The sequence below is a fragment of the Lampetra fluviatilis genome, chromosome 2, assembly GCF_964198595.1.
Source record: "Lampetra fluviatilis chromosome 2, kcLamFluv1.1, whole genome shotgun sequence".
NCBI lineage: Eukaryota > Metazoa > Chordata > Hyperoartia > Petromyzontiformes > Petromyzontidae > Lampetra > Lampetra fluviatilis.
In genome coordinates, this window is record NC_136276.1 from 3,565,507 (window position 1) to 3,586,736 (window position 21,230).

The 21,230-nt window shown below is 46.5% G+C and overlaps 1 protein-coding gene across 1 annotated transcript; it reads right to left on the reverse strand.

Moving 5' to 3' along the window:
- Positions 1-51: 51 nt before the first annotated feature.
- Positions 52-21,034, reverse strand: LOC144939857 (glycerol-3-phosphate dehydrogenase [NAD(+)], cytoplasmic-like). Its single transcript, XM_078866734.1, has 8 exons — positions 20,836-21,034; positions 10,968-11,145; positions 7,769-7,909; positions 5,988-6,126; positions 5,663-5,775; positions 5,212-5,445; positions 2,909-3,015; positions 52-2,310 (listed from the first exon to the last, which is right to left on the reverse strand). The coding sequence occupies exons 1-8, from the start codon at positions 20,877-20,879 to the stop codon at positions 2,214-2,216; spliced, it is 1,053 nt and encodes a 350-aa protein (XP_078722860.1). The 5' UTR covers positions 20,880-21,034; the 3' UTR covers positions 52-2,213.
- Between the last annotated feature and the right edge of the window lie 196 nt (positions 21,035-21,230).

Consider the following 21,230-nt stretch of genomic DNA (forward strand, 5'->3'; position numbering starts at 1 on the left):
ATATGTAATGTGAACTACACACAGCTTCGTGTCTAAATTGAGAAAATCACATTGTTTAAAATAGGCTTTAATCAGCATTGCACAACTTGAGGCAAGGCAAACAGAAAATAATTTCAAATCAACTGTTTACACGATGACCCAAACACTAAATTGCATCAGCATTTTGTGAAATTTAAATAAGGGAGGCCCACTCCATTAACCCTAATGCCCACATTGAGCAACTCGGGCATTAAATTATCTTATTTTTCAATACCCTACATTAAGAGTTGTGCGCGTTTAAGCAAATAAAGACTGGTCGGTGGTCATGCAGACCATCAGCACCTTCCCTGCAGCATGCAGCCACTTGGCACAACAATCGCAATTCTCCAGAGCTTGCATCTTCTTCACCTCGACTCGCCTGTCCACGCTTCCGCACCCACGTGAAAAGGTCCACTGTCCATCAACACGGGCTGGCACTCCACGTGGAAAGTTAAACTTTTCAGGACAGCGGTCAGCTTAGGCCAGAGTGAGAAAACTATAAACCATTGTCACCGTGGTTCTGCCGAAATGTTTTGTGTATAGGAAAATGCACGCATGTATATTGTATATGACCTTAATGTACATTAACATTTGTAGCATTCAAACTTTTACATGGCATTTTCACTTCTCAAAACATGTGGAAAAAACTGCGGTTTGAAATTCCCTCCCCGTCAGTCACTGTGCCCAACGAAAATCGCTGCCATTCAACTGTAGCACCAAAGCCAGACCAGGGGGAGAGCCTTCGAGTTGACATTTGGATTTTTCCGAAGTATAGAACAGCTCTGGGCAGGAGCTCATCCCCATAGCCCTACATGGCCCAACGGCTGAGTGGGAGGACAAGAAAGCTGGCCACTGGCCAAGACCTTCCCCCTCCCCCGCACTGCATGGTGTGCCAGCGAGGGAAGAAGCGAGCGAGCACAAGTCACGTTACGACTCTTGCTACGATCAAACCTCCGAATCACAGTTCAAGCATTCGGCTGTCGGGCACAAAGAATTTCGCTTTTGCACACAGTAATTTGCAAGGCACCCGTTATTAACGACAGGCAGCTGCGGTTGTCTGTTAGTGGCAACATTGTAATGCGACGTGGGGGTCAGATTTGCCCGACGCAATCTGAGTAGAACCTTTGAATCTTATTTGCAATAAACCTCTTGGCAGAGTGTGCCAGAGGTCACTTGTTATTTAAATAGTTATGTATGGCATTTTATATTCAATGCACCTTCAGTGGTGCGTTCCATATTTGCGAGGGCAGAGACGACCCTGGCAGCCTGATGGTGTGCAGGCCTCCTTTATTTGTAGCCATGTCCTCTGACTGTAATTATATTTAGCAGCAAATTTGTTAATGTTAACGTTGGCAAAACACCACCTGGATACAGCTCCCTGACAGTGTTTCAGTCCTAACACTTGGTGCACATATCATTTTTTTAGAAAGCCACCCTACACATGAATGTATATACATAATTTAACAAGACAAAAACTGGAGAAACGTTGGAAATTAATTACTTAACTGGCTTAAACGTCACTTTCAAGCTGATGGTTAGTTTGTGTTTCAAACGATACTGTTTACAAAGCCTGACCAAAATGCATTATCCAAGCAAAATTCACATCCAAGGGCTGTGAATTTCATTCACAGTTGTCTGCTTACATGTCCAATTACATTACTTTTAAATGTCGGCACTGGGCATCCACACTACTGTGCATGTATAAATGCTACACCTGAACTAATTGTGATGCATCGGGATGTTGTAAAATACCATTCATGAAATTGGCACCAATTTATTTTCCGCAAAGGTTCTATCTTGTTTAGTACGCAATTAAAAGTGGCATGTTGAAATGCGATTGCTCTGCTGTGTATTCACTGTACACATCTATTAATGCCACTCCAATCAACGAAATGAGCCGTTAAAAGTCTCGTTGCCTGCTTGTGTTTAATTGACAGTGGTGGAGATTGACCTCTGCTTTATGTTCATTGGGAGATGATAAGTGGGACTGGGCCACTGCATCCTCAGATTGGCATGCTGGCATGAGACAGCATTGTGTGGGCAGCCCCGAGAATTTGCACGCGCATGTGAACGCGCGCACACACGCACTTGTGAATGCGTGCGTGTGTCCGTGCCAATGCGAGTGCGGTTGCGAGCTGTGTGTGACGCTGTGCAGGCTGGGCGAGACCGCTGGGTTCCTGCGCAGCGAGGTCTTCTCACATGTGCTCGGGGTGGCTCTGCATGCACTTGGTGAACTCTTTCACAGGCTTGCCCTCGTAGCAGATCTGGTAGATGGCTGTAAACAGCGGGAACCTGCCGCACAAACAATGGCACTTTCTCAGACTAAAATCTCAAACAATCAACCTTGGTGCACAGGAAAGCCATCACCTCAATACTTGAATCCCTGATCTAATTGCTTTAAATACTCTTCTTAAAATCATGGATAAGCCACTGCTTGATGAAGGCCTTCCCTCGCCACCACCGTCTCTCACGATCCTGCATTGTAATAATCCACCCGTAACCCGAACACGAGCGGATTTATTCTTAAAATTGCACTGCTTAAACAGCTGCAAATGTATAGATTCTAGAAATGTGCTTATTGTTAGTGTAAGGCTTCACCGCCGTTTGTCACAATTCAGAGTTCTGTTTCTATACAAGAATAGTTTTTTTTTTTACTCTTGGAGTGAATAGTAGTACTGTACCTCTAGTGGCTCCAGGGGTGATGTGAACCCACTACATACAACAAATACGATGCACATTGGCTCTTAAACAAGCGGTTTGATACACTGTAGAATAATACAAATTAACCAATGAATCAATGTATCGTTACACCTGCTCGTGGCTCTTACACGAAGCAAGCGTGTGAGGAACCCTGCCCACTGGTGTCCGGCCTGGGCCATGTGGCGCTTACTTGTCCACTAGCCCCTTGGTGCTGAGGATGCGGTGCACCTCCGCTGAGGTCTGTGGGCCCTGTAGCTTCTGTCCATTGAGCATCTCCTTCTCCAGCTCCTCTATACTCTGTAAGCACAAGCACAGCTCATCCATACAGCTCACTTGTCCTCGTTTTGTGTTGGTTTTGCGGTGCTTTGTCAATCCGCTGCTGGAGAAAGGCCCCCTCACGCAGTGTGGGCCGCGTGGGTCGTTTGATCGTACTTCACCATGATGGTCAGTGGGGGGGGGTTGGTGAAGGTAATAGGGTGGGAAAGCCCAGGACCAGTTCAGACATCACTCGCCACTTACGTTAGCTGGGGCGCAGTATCAAACTCGGGTCGCCAAGTCTGTTGCGTAGTGCGCGTTAGCCACGATGCGTCTCTTATTCTTTTTTCTATTTTACTCCACCAAATGTCATCCTATCATGGTGAGCAACACCATAGGACGGTTCCCACTGCTCTGGAGGGTGAGGTAGATGACTTGTGTTATTGAGTACAGGCCCAGACAAAGATTTTTGCGAGCCTCGTCCTCCAGGACCAGTGTGCAGGCTGCTGGCCATTGGCACACGTGGTTGATTGAGGAGGGAACTCCAAGTTGGTGATCTCTGACACCGCGAATCTGGATGCTGCCTTCCATTCCGAGGACGTGGTCGGCATGCCTCGGGCGATTCCACTCGCCCATTCTCGGGGAAAAGCCGACTCATCTGATGATGGAGTAATGATATTTTTTTACTTTGGATAATTTATCACTATCATTTCTTATCGTCACTCGATTTCTAAGTAAATACATTTTAACAAAAATTCTAAGGTTATTAATAATATCGACTAGCCTTACGCTGGCTCTCTTTTGTTGCTAAGCAATTTGCATTACACAGGCGTTATTGCCATGTGCTTAACAACTGCAATTAAGCAACTAATCTATTAATCAACGAACTTCAAAACCAGGTGACAGCACACGGAGTCAGCAAGTGCCTTTAGCAATGGGAGATCTGTCATACAAAATGTACCGGCAAGAAAAAATACAAAAATTAAACATGTTCTCTTAGATTAGGTCGTGAGGCTATTCCTAGTCATGGGACTGGACCCCTCAAACAGCTTGTAGCTTTGAAATGAAATAAAAACATCACACCGATTTCAGTTCATGGTCGGATGGGAGTGGAAAAGAAATGTATAAAAGATATGAGCACTAACCCCGTCACTCCGTAGGCTGTGCAGAAAACCATCAAAATCAAATTTGGTTATAACTTCGTTTGGCCAAATTCGAGCTCTGGAGAATATAAAAGCATCACTTGCTGCCACGTAACAAACATTTCTCTGTCGCAGGGCATGTAGGAAACTGCACCACATAGTAATCTATAAATATTTTTTTATTTTACCAGGTGAGGTCCATCCACTGAGCTCTATAGCTCTTTTTCAAGAGTGACCTGGCCAAAAAATGATAGCTCAACGAAGTGGCTTTTCACGTGGAAATTTATAGCAGCCAAATACTCTAAAACGCCGTGATGTTGATTCTAAATTTAGAGGGAAAAACTGGAGAACCCGGGACAAAAATCCACACGACGACGGTGAGAACATGCAAACTCCAAATATACAGCAGGCGTCGGGGTCGGGATCGAACATACGACCTCCTGTATACCAGGCGAGTTAGAGTGTGGATTTAAAAAAAAAGTCTCTTACAGGGATTTCATGAGTAGTTCTGCGACATGCATCTGTGGGCCGTTCTTTAACGTAACACGTGATGCACCATTTTGCTAGAGTTTAGAATGCACGCTTCGATAGCGCAAATGAAATAAAACTGCAAATGGAATAACCCCCCCCCTCTCCGCCTCTGATCTCCGCACCAGATTGGGTTAATTGATGACATCACCCTGCTGCTCTATTTAAGACCTGGAGCAGGTGGAGGGCTTCACTATTCTGGCAAATTGCCAGATGATGCTGGATGTAATTACCAGAAAAACGTCGTACTCAAAACAATTTAAATGTTGTGGATTCACTCTTCAACACACAGGTGGGCTAAAGTAGTGAATTATTTGTCTTTTGTCAACGTGACACATTTTTTACTGATTGGCCGTGTCTGGTGGTGGAGGGTTGCGACACATTTATAAATAACGCGATCTAACCCAAAAACCTTTCTTCTGAATAATATTGGTCGCGAAAGCCTACGTGTTAAACTGAAAGCCTACATGTTAAAGAAATAAAATGGCACAATCGGCAGACCACCCTCCGCGCCTCGCATGCACAAAAGACGCTGTGACCCTCATCAGGGTGGCACAACATGGCGCACCTTGCCCTTGACCACGAAGGCCTCGGCCACACGGCGGTTGCGGCCGCCGTAGCAGGTGGTGATGAGGTCGGCAACGCCGCAGCTTTCCAGGAAGGTGGCCGACGTGACGGTGCCGCTGCAGAAGAGCTTGGCGAAGGCGATCATCTCCATGAGGCCCAGTCGGATGACGGCCGCCTTCGTGTTGTCCCCAAAGCCCAGGCCGTCGCAGAAGCCAGCGCCCACCGCCACGATGTTCTGCGTGCCATGTATAGGAGAACTCCTTTAATCTGTTAACCTGTTACCCACAACTCCTATTTTCCACAGGAGATGTAAGGGTCCGCGAAAACTATTATAAGCGGCCTTATTTTTCCAAATAATCCATGTTTTTTCCCCCCCACGTACAAGTGCAGTAAACTCGCGGATAACCAGCCTCCCTATGCCTTGGACACGAACATGACAATAAAATCAACACCTTGAGAGCTCCGCAGAGCTCCACCGTGTCGGCCTCCTCCACAACCGTGATGCGGAAGTTGAGCGTCTGCATCAGCTGCTTGAGCAGGAGTCCATTGGCGCGGTTCTTGCTTCCTGCGGCGACACGAGTCAGCATTCCTCTCACTCGTGGGGCCAAGGGTAAATATAACGCGGCTCCGCGAGCCCACGGGTGCGCACCGCACGCACTTGGCACGGGCGCGCATTCGCGTGCGGACACGTATGAATGTACGTAGAACTTCTTTCGCACCGTACGCAGCCAACCGTGCTAATCGGAGGACAGCAACCCTGGCATGCGTTGCTCGTACCGATGGTGGTCTCGCAGAACTTCTCGTCGGCCACCTCGTTGGCGATGTTGGCCCCCATCAGCACGCTCATGTCGATGCCGAGCTTCTCCCGGATGATGTTGGAGATCAGCTTCAGTCCCTCCGGACCCTCGTCGACTCCCTGTCAAAACACAGACACACACACAATCAACTGAAGACAATGGATTCCCCCGAATAGCCCGCACAGGGGATGTTGGGGGCCGCTAGCGACCAACTATGCAGGCAAGTGCGATGCACAGAGGGATGGCGTGGCCGGCACAGGTACTAGCCACACATCACAGGAGCCACCTCAACAATGGGAAACTGCTCGTAACCTACCAGAAGCAACGAGCTCTACCTAAACCACCGCATTCAGTACAAAAAAAGCAAAAACCTGTTTGCCGCACAGCCCTTTAACAACAGATGGAACTACCGACCGCTTCATTGGACAAAATGATAAGAGAAGAGTCAATCATGCAGGATGGTTACGCCACCGAAGAGCTGACCGTGAGTTCTTTGAGAACTTGTGTGTCAGTGCTAAGTCCTGTGAAGGGACGGTAAAAGCGAAACCTTAAAAAAAATGCACTTCTTGAGACAGATGGAGCCCCAACAAAATAACTGTTACATCTCATGAAGCATGCGCTTTACTCAAGTGATTTACTACCAACACCTCAAAATAACATGTTATATATATATCTAACCCTAAAGCCTAGCCGTGTGACTAAAGTAAGCCTTAATACAATAATATTTCATGACGTTAGGGTGACCTCTAACCCTACCCATCAAAGCCCTAAACTTATTACGCCCATTAACCCTTCAATAGCACAGACTAAATTTACTCATAGTCCTTGAACACACAACCCTTGTCCAAGCAATCAATCCCACGAAACACCAATGACAAACCTTCACTCTGACCGAACACCAGGAATCCCAAAATATACCACCCATAGTCTTTAAAGTAAGGTCCTTTATCGAATGGCATCTTAACACTATTATTCAGTTAATAATAGTTGCTAAATCGTATTGCAATGTTAAGCCATGATCTGTTATTAATCCCTAACCAATGCATAATTCAAATGTGTTTCTTAATCTTCACCATTCGCTACTCTTAACTGTCCTGCAGGCTTAACCCTAAGCAGTTCCTTACTCCCCAATCACATGTAAGAGAGTGCACTGTTATTATTAACATAAATACCTTAGCATAACCCTGCAGGGTAGGTGATTAATGAAGCACCAATTTATACATTAAAATGTATTCTTATGCTCATGATACATTAGTTGAATCATGTGGTTAATCATGGAAAATGACACGCAAATTAGATGCTAATGCTACATTTTACTGGGGGAAAACCTGTATAAATGAGAGATGGAAATTAGATGCAAAGCAGTGTTTTATTTTGACGGTGACAATTTAAAAGTGGAAAAACATGTAATAGAAAACTAAAATGGAGATGGCCAGGGTATCTTGCTTGGACATCAGATGACAGTTGGGTGAGATTAATTAACAGAATGGAGGCCGATTGGAGGGATGGAGAAAGACGGGTAGAAAGAAAAATAGGCGGCGGGATACGAGGAGAAGATCTGAAGGAGCGCAGTGGATGGAGGTGGTGATATATCTTGGATGGAGGTGGTACGACACTGGCGAAGGTCTCTGTCCGACATTGGGATGTTATTGGCAGAATAAGAAGAACGCGCGAAGAAATATTGCCACCGGCTGCCTTGCGCTCCTCGCCCATCGCTCATCCGGGTGAGCTGCGGCCCACGTGTGAGCGTGAGCGGCCCACCTTGATGAGGGAGATGCCGATGGCGCCGGGCGCGATGTGGCCCGCGATCTGGTCGCACAGGCGCTTGATGAACTGGTGCGGCACCACGAACACCAAGATGTCTGCGCCGTTAGCCGCCTCCACCACGTCCGCCACCGCGACCTGCCAGGGTGGCGCACATGGCTCGTGACCAATTTCAACGCGGAGGGTGTGCGACGTCGTCTGTGAAAAAAGCTTCGTAGCTTTTCAGATTCCTCCAGTCTAAATGAAGATTGTGATTGTGACATTTGACCCACGGGGTCCAAACCGGAATGGCGTTTAAAAAAAAACATACCCCCATGTTTTAAATGAATATTGGATGGTCCTCATGTCTGAGGCATTGGTGGAATTTCTATATTCCGATGGCAATGACCAGTCTGTTCAGACAACCAGTATTGACTTTGAATAAAAGTGGTGTTTATTTTATCACTCCCGATGAATGATGGATTGAATCAACTCCAAATGGAAGAAAAACACAAATGTCATTTGGTATGTTTTTTTATCTGGCCTTTGAGAGAATTAGTGCTGTTTAAAGTTAAGTTATCCATTTAGGATCGAAAATTTTATAATTGACCATCAGGTTTTATATATTCATATTTAGAAGTCAGTTTATAAACTGTACCGTATTTCTATTTGAGGTTGTTACAATGAGAACCACAACATTCAGCTGGCTTTTTACATTAGAAAACAGTACAATTTAAAAGCTTTTGCCATTACCTAGAATTATATACAGTTACAATAGGTAATTTGCTTCTTTGGTAGTTATATTTTGGGGCCATAATTCACACATTTGATCAAGGTTAGGCTGTTATCATCCGTTCAGAGAAAAAAGCATCAATACATTTCATGCTACCGTGGCCTCACCTGGAACGCAATCAAATCCGAAATAACAAATGTATCACTGATGTCAATGTCAAGGCGAGACTCACGGCTCATGAACTTTAGCACGAGGGCCGCCTACGTGTGCAACATGGCAGTGGGTTCATAATGCCCCAGCGGCGAGCAACCTTGGTGCGCACATTCGCATTCATGCGTCGGGTATGTGACTGCATGGGCATATACAAAGACAAAGATCCCCCCCCCCCATATAGCCTTTACCAGACTGTTGGGGCAAGTGCTGTTAGCGAGCACCTATGAAGGCCGGCACTGCACATGAGAGGGTTGGGGGGCCGGCACCATGCCCGGCCGCCTTTGTCTACCTCGTGGCAATGTGTACACACCACATCAGCTACTTATTTGAGGCCGAGGCCGAATCGACCTAGGAGAGGCCCAGGACCGGTTCAAATAATCGTCACAGGTGTTGGCCGTGAGCGGGAATTGAACTCGGGTCGCTGGGTTGGTAGCGCAGGACGCTGCCCGCTCCCCACATACACACACACGGCAATGCAGCCGCATTCCAGTTCAAACACGGGCAAACATCACGTGTCCAGGCACACACTGAAACAAGAGTCATACTGGCCAACAAGTGCTGGACAGCGATTATGTGTCCACACAGACACTGCACTACAATGACATTCCGACAGGTCGGACACACAAATAGACCCCCTATAGTGTTAACAACAGACCGTTGGGGTGAGTGCGATTAGCAAGAACCTATTAAGGCCAGCACGGCGCACGAGGAGGGTGGGTGGCCAGCACCCTACCTGGCCGCCTTTGTCTCCCCACTACTGATGGTTACACACACACACGTGCAACACCACATTGCAGTTAATGTCTACCTATAAAATATCTGACTGATATGCATGTAAAGTATATAGGGCAAGTACGTATTATTTTAGTTGGTTACACAGCAAAAGAAATAGCGAATCCAACAAAAGTAGAGTTGAATGTGAAAAACATGCGGCTATATACAGCGAGACACAGTGGAACAGGTGTTATTTTGGTGATATAAATAATGGAGCAATAGGTAATTACATAAGCAAACATTGTACAGTACTGTACATTCTCCTTACGTAATAGAAACGTGAAGGTAGGAAGCAATGCAAAAAACAGCCTCAAAGCAAAGTTAATAAACAACTTAGAGAGATTAAGACAGGATACAAAGTCATGTCCAACGAAAATTCCTGCGCGATAAAATTACTTACAACTAATGTAACCTGTTGCTACTTAATATAAAACAATAATGGTTTACGGCCCTTTGTCAATCCACTGCTGGATGAAGGCCTCCCGTTGCCATGTGGGTGTTGGAGACTGTTTGACCATACTTCACTATGCACGTCGGTATGGGTTGATCAAGGGCAGAGGTGTGGAGGCCGGGATCGGTTAAGATGTCATTCGCCACAGTCAGGAGGGAAACTGAGCTCACCGGGTGCAATGCAGAGCGTGTACTGCGACTACTGTCACCGGGCAAGAATCTAACATTGTTTTCTTTGTTTCAAGCCGGTATTAACGACTGAAAAATGTCACCAACGACGGAAATTGTTTCTTTATCACCATGACCCCGAAAGCAGAAGTAGTGCAAGCGATCAATGGCCAGCTGTAAGGCCAGCTCGGGTCAACCAATCGCCAATTGAAATATCAGTCGTCCAAAAATCAAGCCAGCACAATGACGCTCACGCCTTGCCAATTCCTTCTTAAACAAAAACATGTGTGCAGTGGCACATGTCGTAACACTCATCACCCTTGTCTCGCACCACGTGGGGGGGAGGGGGTGAGCCGGATCAGCTATTGGCTCCCAGTTGTGATAGGCGCTCCATTTTGGCTGTGTAGAAAACACCAGGTCAGAGCTCAATGACACGAGGCCCTTTCGCAAAGGTGACCTAGGGTTTGTGCTTTTGGCGCGAGCAATGTGCGCATGGAATGCCTTGGACTCCTGTAGCCTCTCGCACCCACAGCCGCATTGGGCCCCGTGTGTACCTTTGGCCTTGTAACGCGTGCACTTATTTCTGGCCATGTGTTATTGCGGCCAGATGTTTAATACTGTCCCTTGCTGACTTTACTTATAGGGAAACAAAGGACCATATACCGTGTATGTGTGTGTGCCAGCAAGGGTGAATGCACCCTGCCGTGCATGCAATCAAAGGCACATGCACACCTTGCTGTGTGTACAAGTGTACACACAAGCAAGGGTGAATGAATGAATGCACCACGCTTGGTGCACAAGTGCGTGCCCATTTGCAAATCACCCCGCGAGCACAGCGTTTGCAGGGGGCGCGCTGCGCGTGTGTATATACGCGCGTACCACGTTGGCGGGTAGCTTGTGTCCCGGCAGGTACTTGACATTCTCGTGCTCAGTGTTGATGATTTCGGTCAGCTTGCGTCCGCCCACCTCCTCCTCGAACACCCACATGCGCACCTTTGAGTCGAACTGGGGCAGCGCTGCTGCGTTGGCGCCCACGATCTTTGCAATTGCCGAGCCCCTGCATGGACGCGCACACAAACACAAAGATATTGTTCACTTCACTTCATTTATCGTGGTTAGTGAATGTATATTAATGAGCAACTATTACTGCAGGCATGGCATTAGGGCCAGTACAAAGCCCTTCTGCTTTTGTCTGCCGAGTCCTGATGTTTACGCTATACACCAGGCACCAATTAAAGGCAAAGTTGATTTAGGAGGCAGCCCAGGGCATGCTCGGATATGAAAGAGAGCTGTACATGGCAAAAGATATGTAGTGCAGTATGTGAACCGCTGTGCTACCCGTCCCCACAGCACACTCGTAAACATACTCTGTGCACCGAAGAGCATTTGCTTACCACCCCAGAAACTACTCTTGACAAGCAAAGCACACACACTATTTGCCTGTGTAAAAACACCGTAACAAAAACAAAGGGGCACACAGCATGTCCATACATATTACTCCATGGCTGATGCTGCACTCACAGACGATTATTAAAAGTTAAAGAAATTGGGGGGGGGTGGGGGGCAAGGCACCATAGCCGGCTCTAGAATCACTCGCAAGGTGGCCATGCACACGTGCCTATTTGAACCGGCACACGGACACCGATTTGTATTAGCTCCCCTCCACAAGCCCTTGGCAGCATACATTTGGTTAAAATGTGAACACTCACATGGGAGATTGAAAATGTCACCGGTCATTTTGTTGTGCAGGGCACATTCTAAACTGTTCCAGGGCGTGTTTTGTTTAAATAAATGCTGTGGGGGGTGGTGGGGAAATACAGAGGTAGGGCATTCGCTTAATTGCAATAAGTTACATTGTGTTCGTCAATCAATGGGCCTTCCAGGCAAGTGCATGCAAGCAACATTTTGGGGCAAACCCCGAAATGTTTTGTGCATTACTGAACATCAGCAGCAGGGTTGGGAAAGCTAAACACGTGCATGATATTGATCTGAATGACCTAGTGCTTGACATTATCTATTTCCATTATGAGATTAAACCTCCACACGTTTATTAATATATACCTGAGTATTTACCAGCAATATTGGATAGGAGTTGTAATACTATACTGATAAGTAGTTTCATCCACAATCTAACCTACCCTGACACATAGGTGGGGCAAGCGGTGTGTGTCACATTCGCAACTGTGCACGTACCCACTTATAACTCTGGCCTTTTAAAACAGACATAGCGAGCACATATGATGTGACTTTAAAAGGCACCGAGACTATTTCTCATCTTAGGGCTTAGAGGCTGGGGTTGCAGCTTGAGGAGGCCCCGCTGGATAAATTTAAATCACGAGGAGTAATGTATACGGGTGTGTGGCTGCGCGGTCTGCCTGTTCGGGCCGATGCGGAGGTCGTCATTCAAGCAGCACCTGTTGGCACAATACCGTACCGTCGTGCACGAGTATTACGCCGAGATGGAGAATCGCACGCTTATTAAAAAAAAAAATGTCACTCGAAAAATCCAGCGGTCGTGTAATGTCACGCAGAATGTCGTTGCGGTATAAATAATGCATGTAACAATTTGTCTCGACTCAAATTCACTTCTGTGAAATCTTTCAAGTTCTCATCAAATGCTATGTTTTTAAGTAAACGCCTGCATGCCATTGTAATTACCATGCCTCTATGTGTAAAAGGGGACAATGCATTTTAAGGGATTCCTGTTGGGACAATTAAACATTGTTATTCATATTAGAACTGTGGTAATTGGGTATGGAGGTTATGCTTCATCAGTGAGAATATCCTACCATCTATAGTTGTATTGCTTTTAACAAGGCAACCCTTGAGTTGAATTTCGACGTCAATAAGTGCCATTAGCAGGGTGTGACAAGTTAACGTCAGGGGGCCTCATGTGACAGAAGAGAGCCATCCACAATCATTGTAGAGTCAAAATAATATGGTGTGGTCATTGAAGAGGAAAAAGAAATTCTTAAAATATACAAGTTCACATATTTTTGGGAGGTCGGAGGGGTACAATACTTCCTAACATGCCACTCTTGGGCACACATGCATCTTATGAAAGAACAGAGCATGTGTTGGCAAATCCTTTCATAAGAGCTACATTTTAGGGTACAATGCAGGCACATTGTGAATAACTCCGCTAAAATGCAAGCCAAACTGAAAATTATCTCTTGTGAGCATGTGTTATACATAAAGGGCCTTTATGGTTTGTTTATTTTGCAACACCCACCCTTTGTCCCACCCTCTTTCACTAACCTTGCCTAGGCAGTGAAGCAATGCAGGGGCTATAAACCTGCGAGATATCTCTCAACGGAGTTCCACCGATGAAGATCTTTCTTGCAAAAGGTTTGCGATATTACATCTCACTGGGTTCTCACTCGGTTAAAGTTTGGCTGAATGACTGTTAGATGTGGGACCGAAGACTACAGTATGCATGTAGAATTTATTTCGCACCACACGTAGCCAACCGTGCTAAAATCGGAGGTGCGATGTGGAGTGAACACTTCTTGATTCTTTAAGCTCAAAATGCGTGCATCGAATCAAGTGTCAAATGCATGCATATCATATGTGAATGCTACATTTAGGCTCGTGGTAAGGCATTAATGATTTAATTGTGACACCGAATGGCCATAAATAACAAGTTTAATTATTGCACCAATACTTCCAGGCCCCACGTTTGAGTAATTAATTACCGATTAACATGCTGATTGTTTTATTGTAGAGATTTTTTGCCCGCGCGCGACTTTATTTTCCAGAGGATGACTGAAGGATGCTTGTCGCCAAGTCTCATCGATAACCCCCTCACCCCCTGCCTCTTGCCCTGTTGGTCTTGGATGTATTGTGTTGATGATTAACACTCGGAGAGTGCCTTACGCACAAACCAACAAACCAAAAAGTAGAGTTATTTGCCCAACCAAAAAATCTGTGTTTTAGTAGTGTTCAGATAAAGTAGTGTAGTAAATGGTTTACCCTTTTGATCAATGTTTCATATACAATAAGTCTTGTATTCGATTACTTTTTTAACTCAAGACACATTTTTTAAGTAGCTTTGCAGAACAAGTACATGTATACAAAGGCCGTCACAGAACAAAGTTGATAGAACATTTCTGTTAAGTGGCTGCAAGCATATTTAAATATCTATTGCTATTTTTGTTTCGTAATGTTGCCCGAGGATAAACTTGTCCATCAGCTCTTGCCCAAAGACACAAAGCAGTATTGTTCTGAAGGAAATCTGAGAAATTTCGAGAAGAACAACTAAGAGCTTTATTTCTGACCAACATTCGAGATCACTATGACCACTGCAGTTAATTGATAGATGATGTGGAAAACCTTCATTTCAATTGCACATTTCAGGGCATACACTCCTGTATTATGACAGTGAGTTGCATAGTTTGTGTCCGACCAATAACTGACGGAAAGCTTATATGACCACACAGATTAAGAAATAAACTACACACATTTACGGCCTGCGAATTCTGCGAACGCATTCACCTTCCAGTACACAAAACGAGAGTGGCGAAGGGCCCTTATGTGTAGCACACACATGTGTAGCACACACATGTGCCCGGTTGTCCAGGTCCAACCGTGAGTGGTGCTGGGGAACTGAAGGCAGATATGAAGCCGCAGCACACTTGGGGTATTCGTGACCACCACGAGAGGTTTCCTTCTCGGCTACAACGTCAGAGATCCCCCAGCGATGCCGAGCGGCGTTTTTTTGAAACGCAAAACATCGGCGTGCTGCTACGGTGGCGAAATCCAAACCATCAAACACATCACCGACGAATGCGCCACCCTTGCGGTGTTTGCTGCTGCGATCCTCCTGGGGATTTGGTTGAAAAAGTTCTATTTGAAAGATGGCAACCTCTGCTAAATTCAGGAGGGGTGCACGTGTCACAAGCTTAAGAATTGGCATTTCAGTAATCAATGGATTGATGCATTGTTACACTCCTAGAGCCAGCTCTGTTATAATGGCTACAATTGCATGAGAAGCAGCCCTTACAAAAGTCTCTTTTTAATACGTGATTCTGTAAACGGTGCAACGTACTTGCCAGTAAAATGAATTTAGAACTAAACATAATCGTGCTGCTAAAGTAAACACATTGTCCAAACAATGCCAGGAACCTGCAACTTGCACATGGCGTTGCACGTAACCTTGCCTCCATCGGGGTGGGAGTTGAAGGCGGCGCTGACCACGCCGCTGTGGGTCTGGGTTGAGATATTTTCAGCCCCGGCGGGTCGTGTTACTCAGCGGCGTGACAGTCACTGTCCTGCGATTTAAATATACACGAGGCGCAGGCGGATACTCGCGCCAGCTCGTCCGATGCATGGCACGCGTGTGCAAGTTAGTTCAGTGCAAAACAGGGCATCAGGTCCATGCGGATTACAGGATCTGGGGTATGTCCCCCCTGCCCCCTTTATCAATGCGGATCATTGGATTTCTGTTGTATTGTATTGTAATCGTTCCATCAATCAACACCCCTATTGGGTGTCATGCGAGTGCCCAATGAGACTACAAAGTAGAACTGCGTAACTGAAAAAAATAATCTTGATTTGAAGCTTTCGTGACTGCAGGAATACATACTCTTTGGTTCTTTCGGTAAAGTCACGTGGGTATAAAATAAAATAAATCACGACGTTTCGGGCCCAACACAAGCGTCCGTCATCAGGTATGAAAGCATGATCTGCTGCCGAAGCAAAGGCAGCACGAAACAACACAGTCGAGTGCTGCAGTATTGGCAGAGAACATGAGACATAATACTAATGAGGGCATCTATCTCTGGGAAAGGTCATCATCAAATTGAGTCACTCCCTGTAATTCAGGTGCGGAATTGTTTGCGCTTTATGGTAGCAATTCACAGAAATGCAGACACACTGGATGTTTTCTGCAATGTGTACACAATGCATCATCACCAAATTTCTGCTCTAATACATTAACCATAATTGGTTTGCTTCTTTTCTTTCACACGCAAATATGAAAATACATTTTACACAATTGAAATGTTTTCCTCGATAACTTGGGTGGCCTTACGACTTTAGAAACCAGCGCAACACACATTTAACTTTCAGAGCACGAGTTGCATTATGCAGCAGTTTTGTGGTTCCTGAAAAAAAAAAATCTTTCTGGGTGGCTGCCCCACTTCACAACGGTGGCCACGGAGATCTGAGACAGCGCAGGTATTTTGTTTTCCCCTTTGCCACACCATTTCCTGGACTCGAAGAAAGGTCATCCATCGAATACAACCTTTGACAAAATAGCTTCTGAGAAGACGTGCACGAGGGGATTAAGCCGACGGGAGATAAAGTCATTAAATAAGGTCATGTGATACAAGCGTCATGAATCACAGCTGTACTAGACGAGAGCAGTCGAACGCGGCTCTTTCAAGGACTGCTTCGCGACGTCATTTGAGGACACATGCATTGCAGCTCTTGAAAGACTGAGTCTTCTACCGAATTAAGGAAATGGCTCTTGTTGTTTTGGTTGCCGACCCCTGGACTAGAGGCATCAGTGTTGGCATGGCGTGACCCCGATTAAGTCGTACGCTGGAAATGTATGATCATTCCGATGGTTCCACAAATTATTTCGAGTCTCTCTGACAACACACGAACCTTGTTCCAATATTTAATCTTAGGATGGCTAATTCCATCCTAAGAAATTACATCAAAAACCAGCCTCCCCTGGACCCAAACCGCTTCCTCCCACCGGTGACACCTTGGCCATGACATTGCTGCCATCACCACCGGCCAGCACTTGCCATGGCCGCCCAACACCTCCCTGTCATGGCACGGGCGCATGACAGATTTCACAACCGTGGGGTGACAGCCACCGAGGATTGAGCCCCGCGCGAGCAGTGCCGATCCTGTAGAAGGCCGGCGCTGGCAGGAGTGCAAAAGTCACCACAAGCCATCTGTGACCATCAGATCTGTCCCACTGCATCCGGCTGGATCCAGCTGACTAAAGAGAGTGCTTCACGTGATCTGTGTTGTTCTTTTTTTACTCTCAGAGACCACATGAAAGGGCCACGGAGCCAGCAGTATTTTTTAGATAACGTATCGGGGAGGTTTCTGTACAGTTTGAGAGAATAACATGGCTGTAGTGTGTATGAGGGGCGGATGTTATGCAGTTGTCAATGATTGGATTGTATACTGTATGGGTAAATCAAGCTCACCAGGATGCATAGTCTGTGATTGTCACTTTATGTGTACAGCAGCACAACCCCCGCTGTATGGTCCTGCAGTTATAGTAAATTACACCGATTTTATGGTCTCGTACAATGTGCGTGATCAGACTGAAGAGCAGTCCACATGAGATCTATTCATTCTTACGGCACCGCCTGTCAGTGGTGCATTCACGGGACGTAGCTCGAGGTCCCTAAAGCGGGGAGGCCAAGCGCGAAGACTGAACGTGCTCCGGTTCCGCCGGGCGACGGCATGGGCCGGATTTGAGAGCTCGCCGTCCGACTACATCTGCAAATTGCGACATTACGCTATGTTTACGAACACGCCGACCCTGTTGAAAATCAAGATTACTGTCCTTGAATTTTTTCTTCCCACGCCCTGACAAAAACCTTGCAATGGAAAAAAAATCATCCTATCTAGAGCTCGTTTACTAGAACACAGAATATAAGTGCACTGCCAACAGGCCCACTTTAGGGAATTCACTCAGAAATTCCACATACTGTACCCTCTAAACATTTGCACACTGATCAGCAGCAGCAGCAGCACGTCCTTTGAGAAGATTCTAAAAAGGGAAACAATAAACTTTATTTTTTAACAGCAACCGTGAAACTGTGCAGTGGGTCCTAATCGCACGCAACTCGACACAACACGTTCAGCTCCTCGCGTCGCTGGTTCCCATTGTGCGGGAGGGAGCTGGTACAGCCATTCATCACGGCGCTTGGGAAACTTGAGCATGCCTGGATATTGACCAAGTGGCCCTATGGAGAGACGGCGCACTCCTGCAACGCAGTGACAAGACCGCCTGCATCGGGAGTGCAATAGGAGCTTAATGACGCTTGCAGATGCAGGGGATGCCTCTGCCCGAGCGCTTGGACTTTGTCTGTTTGGAGAGTCTCCCTGTTGAACTAATAAAAGTACAGCATAATAAATGTGCTGCATGCACGAATAAAAGCATTGATGCAATTTGGGCAACCTTTCACACAGTTATTGCAGAGTTTATATGGTACGTTGTGCAAGCGTAATGACAGTAAAGTCAACCTACTGTGTGAGTGGACTAGTTGCCACGGGAGGTAATGACAGGGGAGTCAGCCTGCAGTACGAATGGACTAGTGGCCACGAGAGGTAATGACAGGGGAGTCAGCCTGCAGTACGAATGGACTAGTGGCCACGAGAGGAAATGACAGGGGAGTCAGCCTGCAATGCGAATGGACTGGTGGCGACGGGAATGATCGAGAATCGGAGCGGGGCCAGGTGATGGAAGAGGACGGTGGAGTCTGCTGGTAGAGCGAGCGGTCTAGAACCAGCGAGAAGGTTCGTGAATGGGAGCGTGGCCTCGGACTGGATAAAAGAGAGATGCGCGGGAGACTCGGGGCTGTTGCAGTGGGGTCACCAGCCTGTCTGTGTGTGGAGAGCTCGTAGCTCCTTAATAAAGAAACCATCTCAAGACAAGTGCGTCGAAGTCGTCATTACACAAGTGTGCAAAATAGAGCTAAGGCTCATCAAAGCACAGCATAATAAATATACTGCATGCATGAATAAAACGTAGATGCAATTTTGGTAACCTTTCACACAGTTGTTTCAAAGTCTTTCCGAAAGCACGAGTGTGCAAAGATAAAGGCAAAGCTTCGCAGCAGACCAGACAAAGCCATATATGCTCTCAAGAGTATTAAAGGAAGGGCACGTTTTGAGATGTGAACCTTGGACTGAGAGATCAACGCAAGGCAATGTGTGGTAGACGGCCCTTGCAGGCATCATCATATTTTGTGTGGATATGACGTGGAAAACGAGAGGCTGGAATATATTTCACTGTCGCAATCTAACAATTGAACACATGTCATGTACTTGGTTCTTTCGGTAAAGTCACGTAGAATGGAAATAATAATTTTTTTTTATTATTTCCATTCTACGTGACTTTACCGAAAGAACTAAGATTAATCCCTGCAGTCACGAAAGCTTTAAATCGAAACATGTCATGTAGCAGAGCACATAATCACCAAGCTCAATCACTGTTAGGGAGGGCATGATAACCTCAAGTGCTAAGTGAGTGGGGTACACTCAATGTAATATTTTACACGTAACGTTTCATAGCTGGTGATACCACAAGTTTCAGATGTAAGTCTTCAGACCTGCACAGGGAGCTTATAAGCACAAATTAACTTCATTGGTATATTACGCCATCATGAGCCATGTTGAGTCCACTCAGACATAAATTAAGTGTTTAGCACGGCAAGAGCATTTGTAGGGTGTCTGCAATTATCGCACTGCATATCCACAGTCCACATATGTCCCGATATAATCAGTCTACAGCCACAATGTGTGGTTGACTGTATGTCTACTCGGCCATTGGGGCTCATGCAACTCATAATGCCCATATCAATCGACTGTTTATTAAGAGCCAGTGGGCTAACATCACCATCATCAACCCATATCCACCAACCACCCCAATGACCAACACCATCACTCACCATCAACAACCTCTACCATTCACCTGCAACCACTTTAATTCTACACACGTTTCAGCATGTATGCTGTAGTTTGTACTTATTTTAATGTGTTTATCCCAATAAACCGGCGTCTCCACATGGCGCGTTAATTCTGTATGCCTGTGTTATGTTTCCGCACCGATACATGTTTGTACCATCAATTAATTAGACCAGAGGTTGTTCTTGCAAAAAGGGACCTTTGTCTCAAACGAGCAATCACCTATAAAGTTAATGATCTTTAAAAAGGCGTTATCGCTTTATAACGTTGATTGTATAACATGACCTCTTTAAAGTTTAAACAGCCCCTAGCACCCATCCCTACGTGGTCTCAAGTAGTGGGGCTGGCTCTTTAACCCTCCACAAGCCTTTCACTCATCACTTGGCTACTGCTGTGTGTGTACACATGTGCATGTGCACAGTACATACACGCGTATACGTGGCTGCATGCATGTGTGTGCATACACTTATATGTGTGCGTTTCGCACGAGCGAGTGTGCTTCCACGTGTATCGATGTACAATGTGGAAACTTGCGTGACTGTGTGTGCTTAAGAGTGAATTTGAAATGTGCGTTTGCGTGACAGCGGTAACCGGGTAAACATGTAACGTTGGGCAAACGTTGGCAAGTGTTGTAACCGGTGGACCAACGTTAACCCAACGTCCGATGTTTACTGGGGAAGTACTCTCGTGTGTGTGTGTACGCGCGTGTGTGTGTGCGTGCTTGTATCAAAGACGTGCATGTGCGTGTAGAAGAAATTCACTCAGGCGCGTCCGTATGTGCTCGACTTGGAAGTGCGCGCATACCCATCTGTGTACACGTCTACACGAGTACTCCACGTGGCTATCACAGTACAGAATTGCGTGCACGTGGACACACGCGCCTCCGTTTCCAGGGTTGCGCCTGTTTGAGTGCACGATTTGCATGCGCCCTGGGTACGCCGAAGCTCTGCAAACTCATGCGAATATTCAGGCGCGTGTGTGTGCGATACTCCGCGTCCTTGCGCCCGTGTGTACGTGCAATGACACGTCTCGCGCACAGGGGAAGTCCGTTTAAATGACGTGCGCACACGCACACACGAGCACTCACCAGTTGCCCGAGCCCACGATGCACACCTTCTTGGGAGTTGTCATGTCTAAAGCGAGGTGGAGCGACGGGTAACACAGAAGGGGGGAAGTGCTGCTGTTGCTGTTGCTGCCTTCTGCTGTCACTGACGACCCCACCAACACTCGTCTGCAAAAGCACCGCGCACAACACGAGCTTCCACGTGTGCGCGCCTCGTAATGGTCTCAGGGTCTTCATAGGGGGTGCGGCCTATAGCAGAAGGGGGCGTGGCCAATATTAGAATAATGGGCGGGCCTATGATAGGGGGCGTGGTCTAGAGCAGCAAGGGTGCTATGATAGGGGGCGGAACTTATAATGGAGGGGAGGAGGTGGGGGCTATAACAAAGGGCGGGGCTTATAATGGGGGGGAGGAGGTGGGG

Bases quoted from the DNA above. Each gene is read 5' to 3' on its own strand.
- LOC144939857 (XM_078866734.1), bottom strand. From the start codon at position 20,879: ATGACAACTCCCAAGAAGGTGTGCATCGTGGGCTCGGGCAACTG. The intron at 3,016-5,211 runs GTGCGCCATGTT...TTGTGCTTACAG, and splicing joins CCTTCGTGGTCAAGGGCAAG to AGTATAGAGGAGCTGGAGAA. The intron at 2,311-2,908 runs GTAAGCGCCACA...TTTGTGCGGCAG, and splicing joins ACCAAGGGGCTAGTGGACAA to GTTCCCGCTGTTTACAGCCA.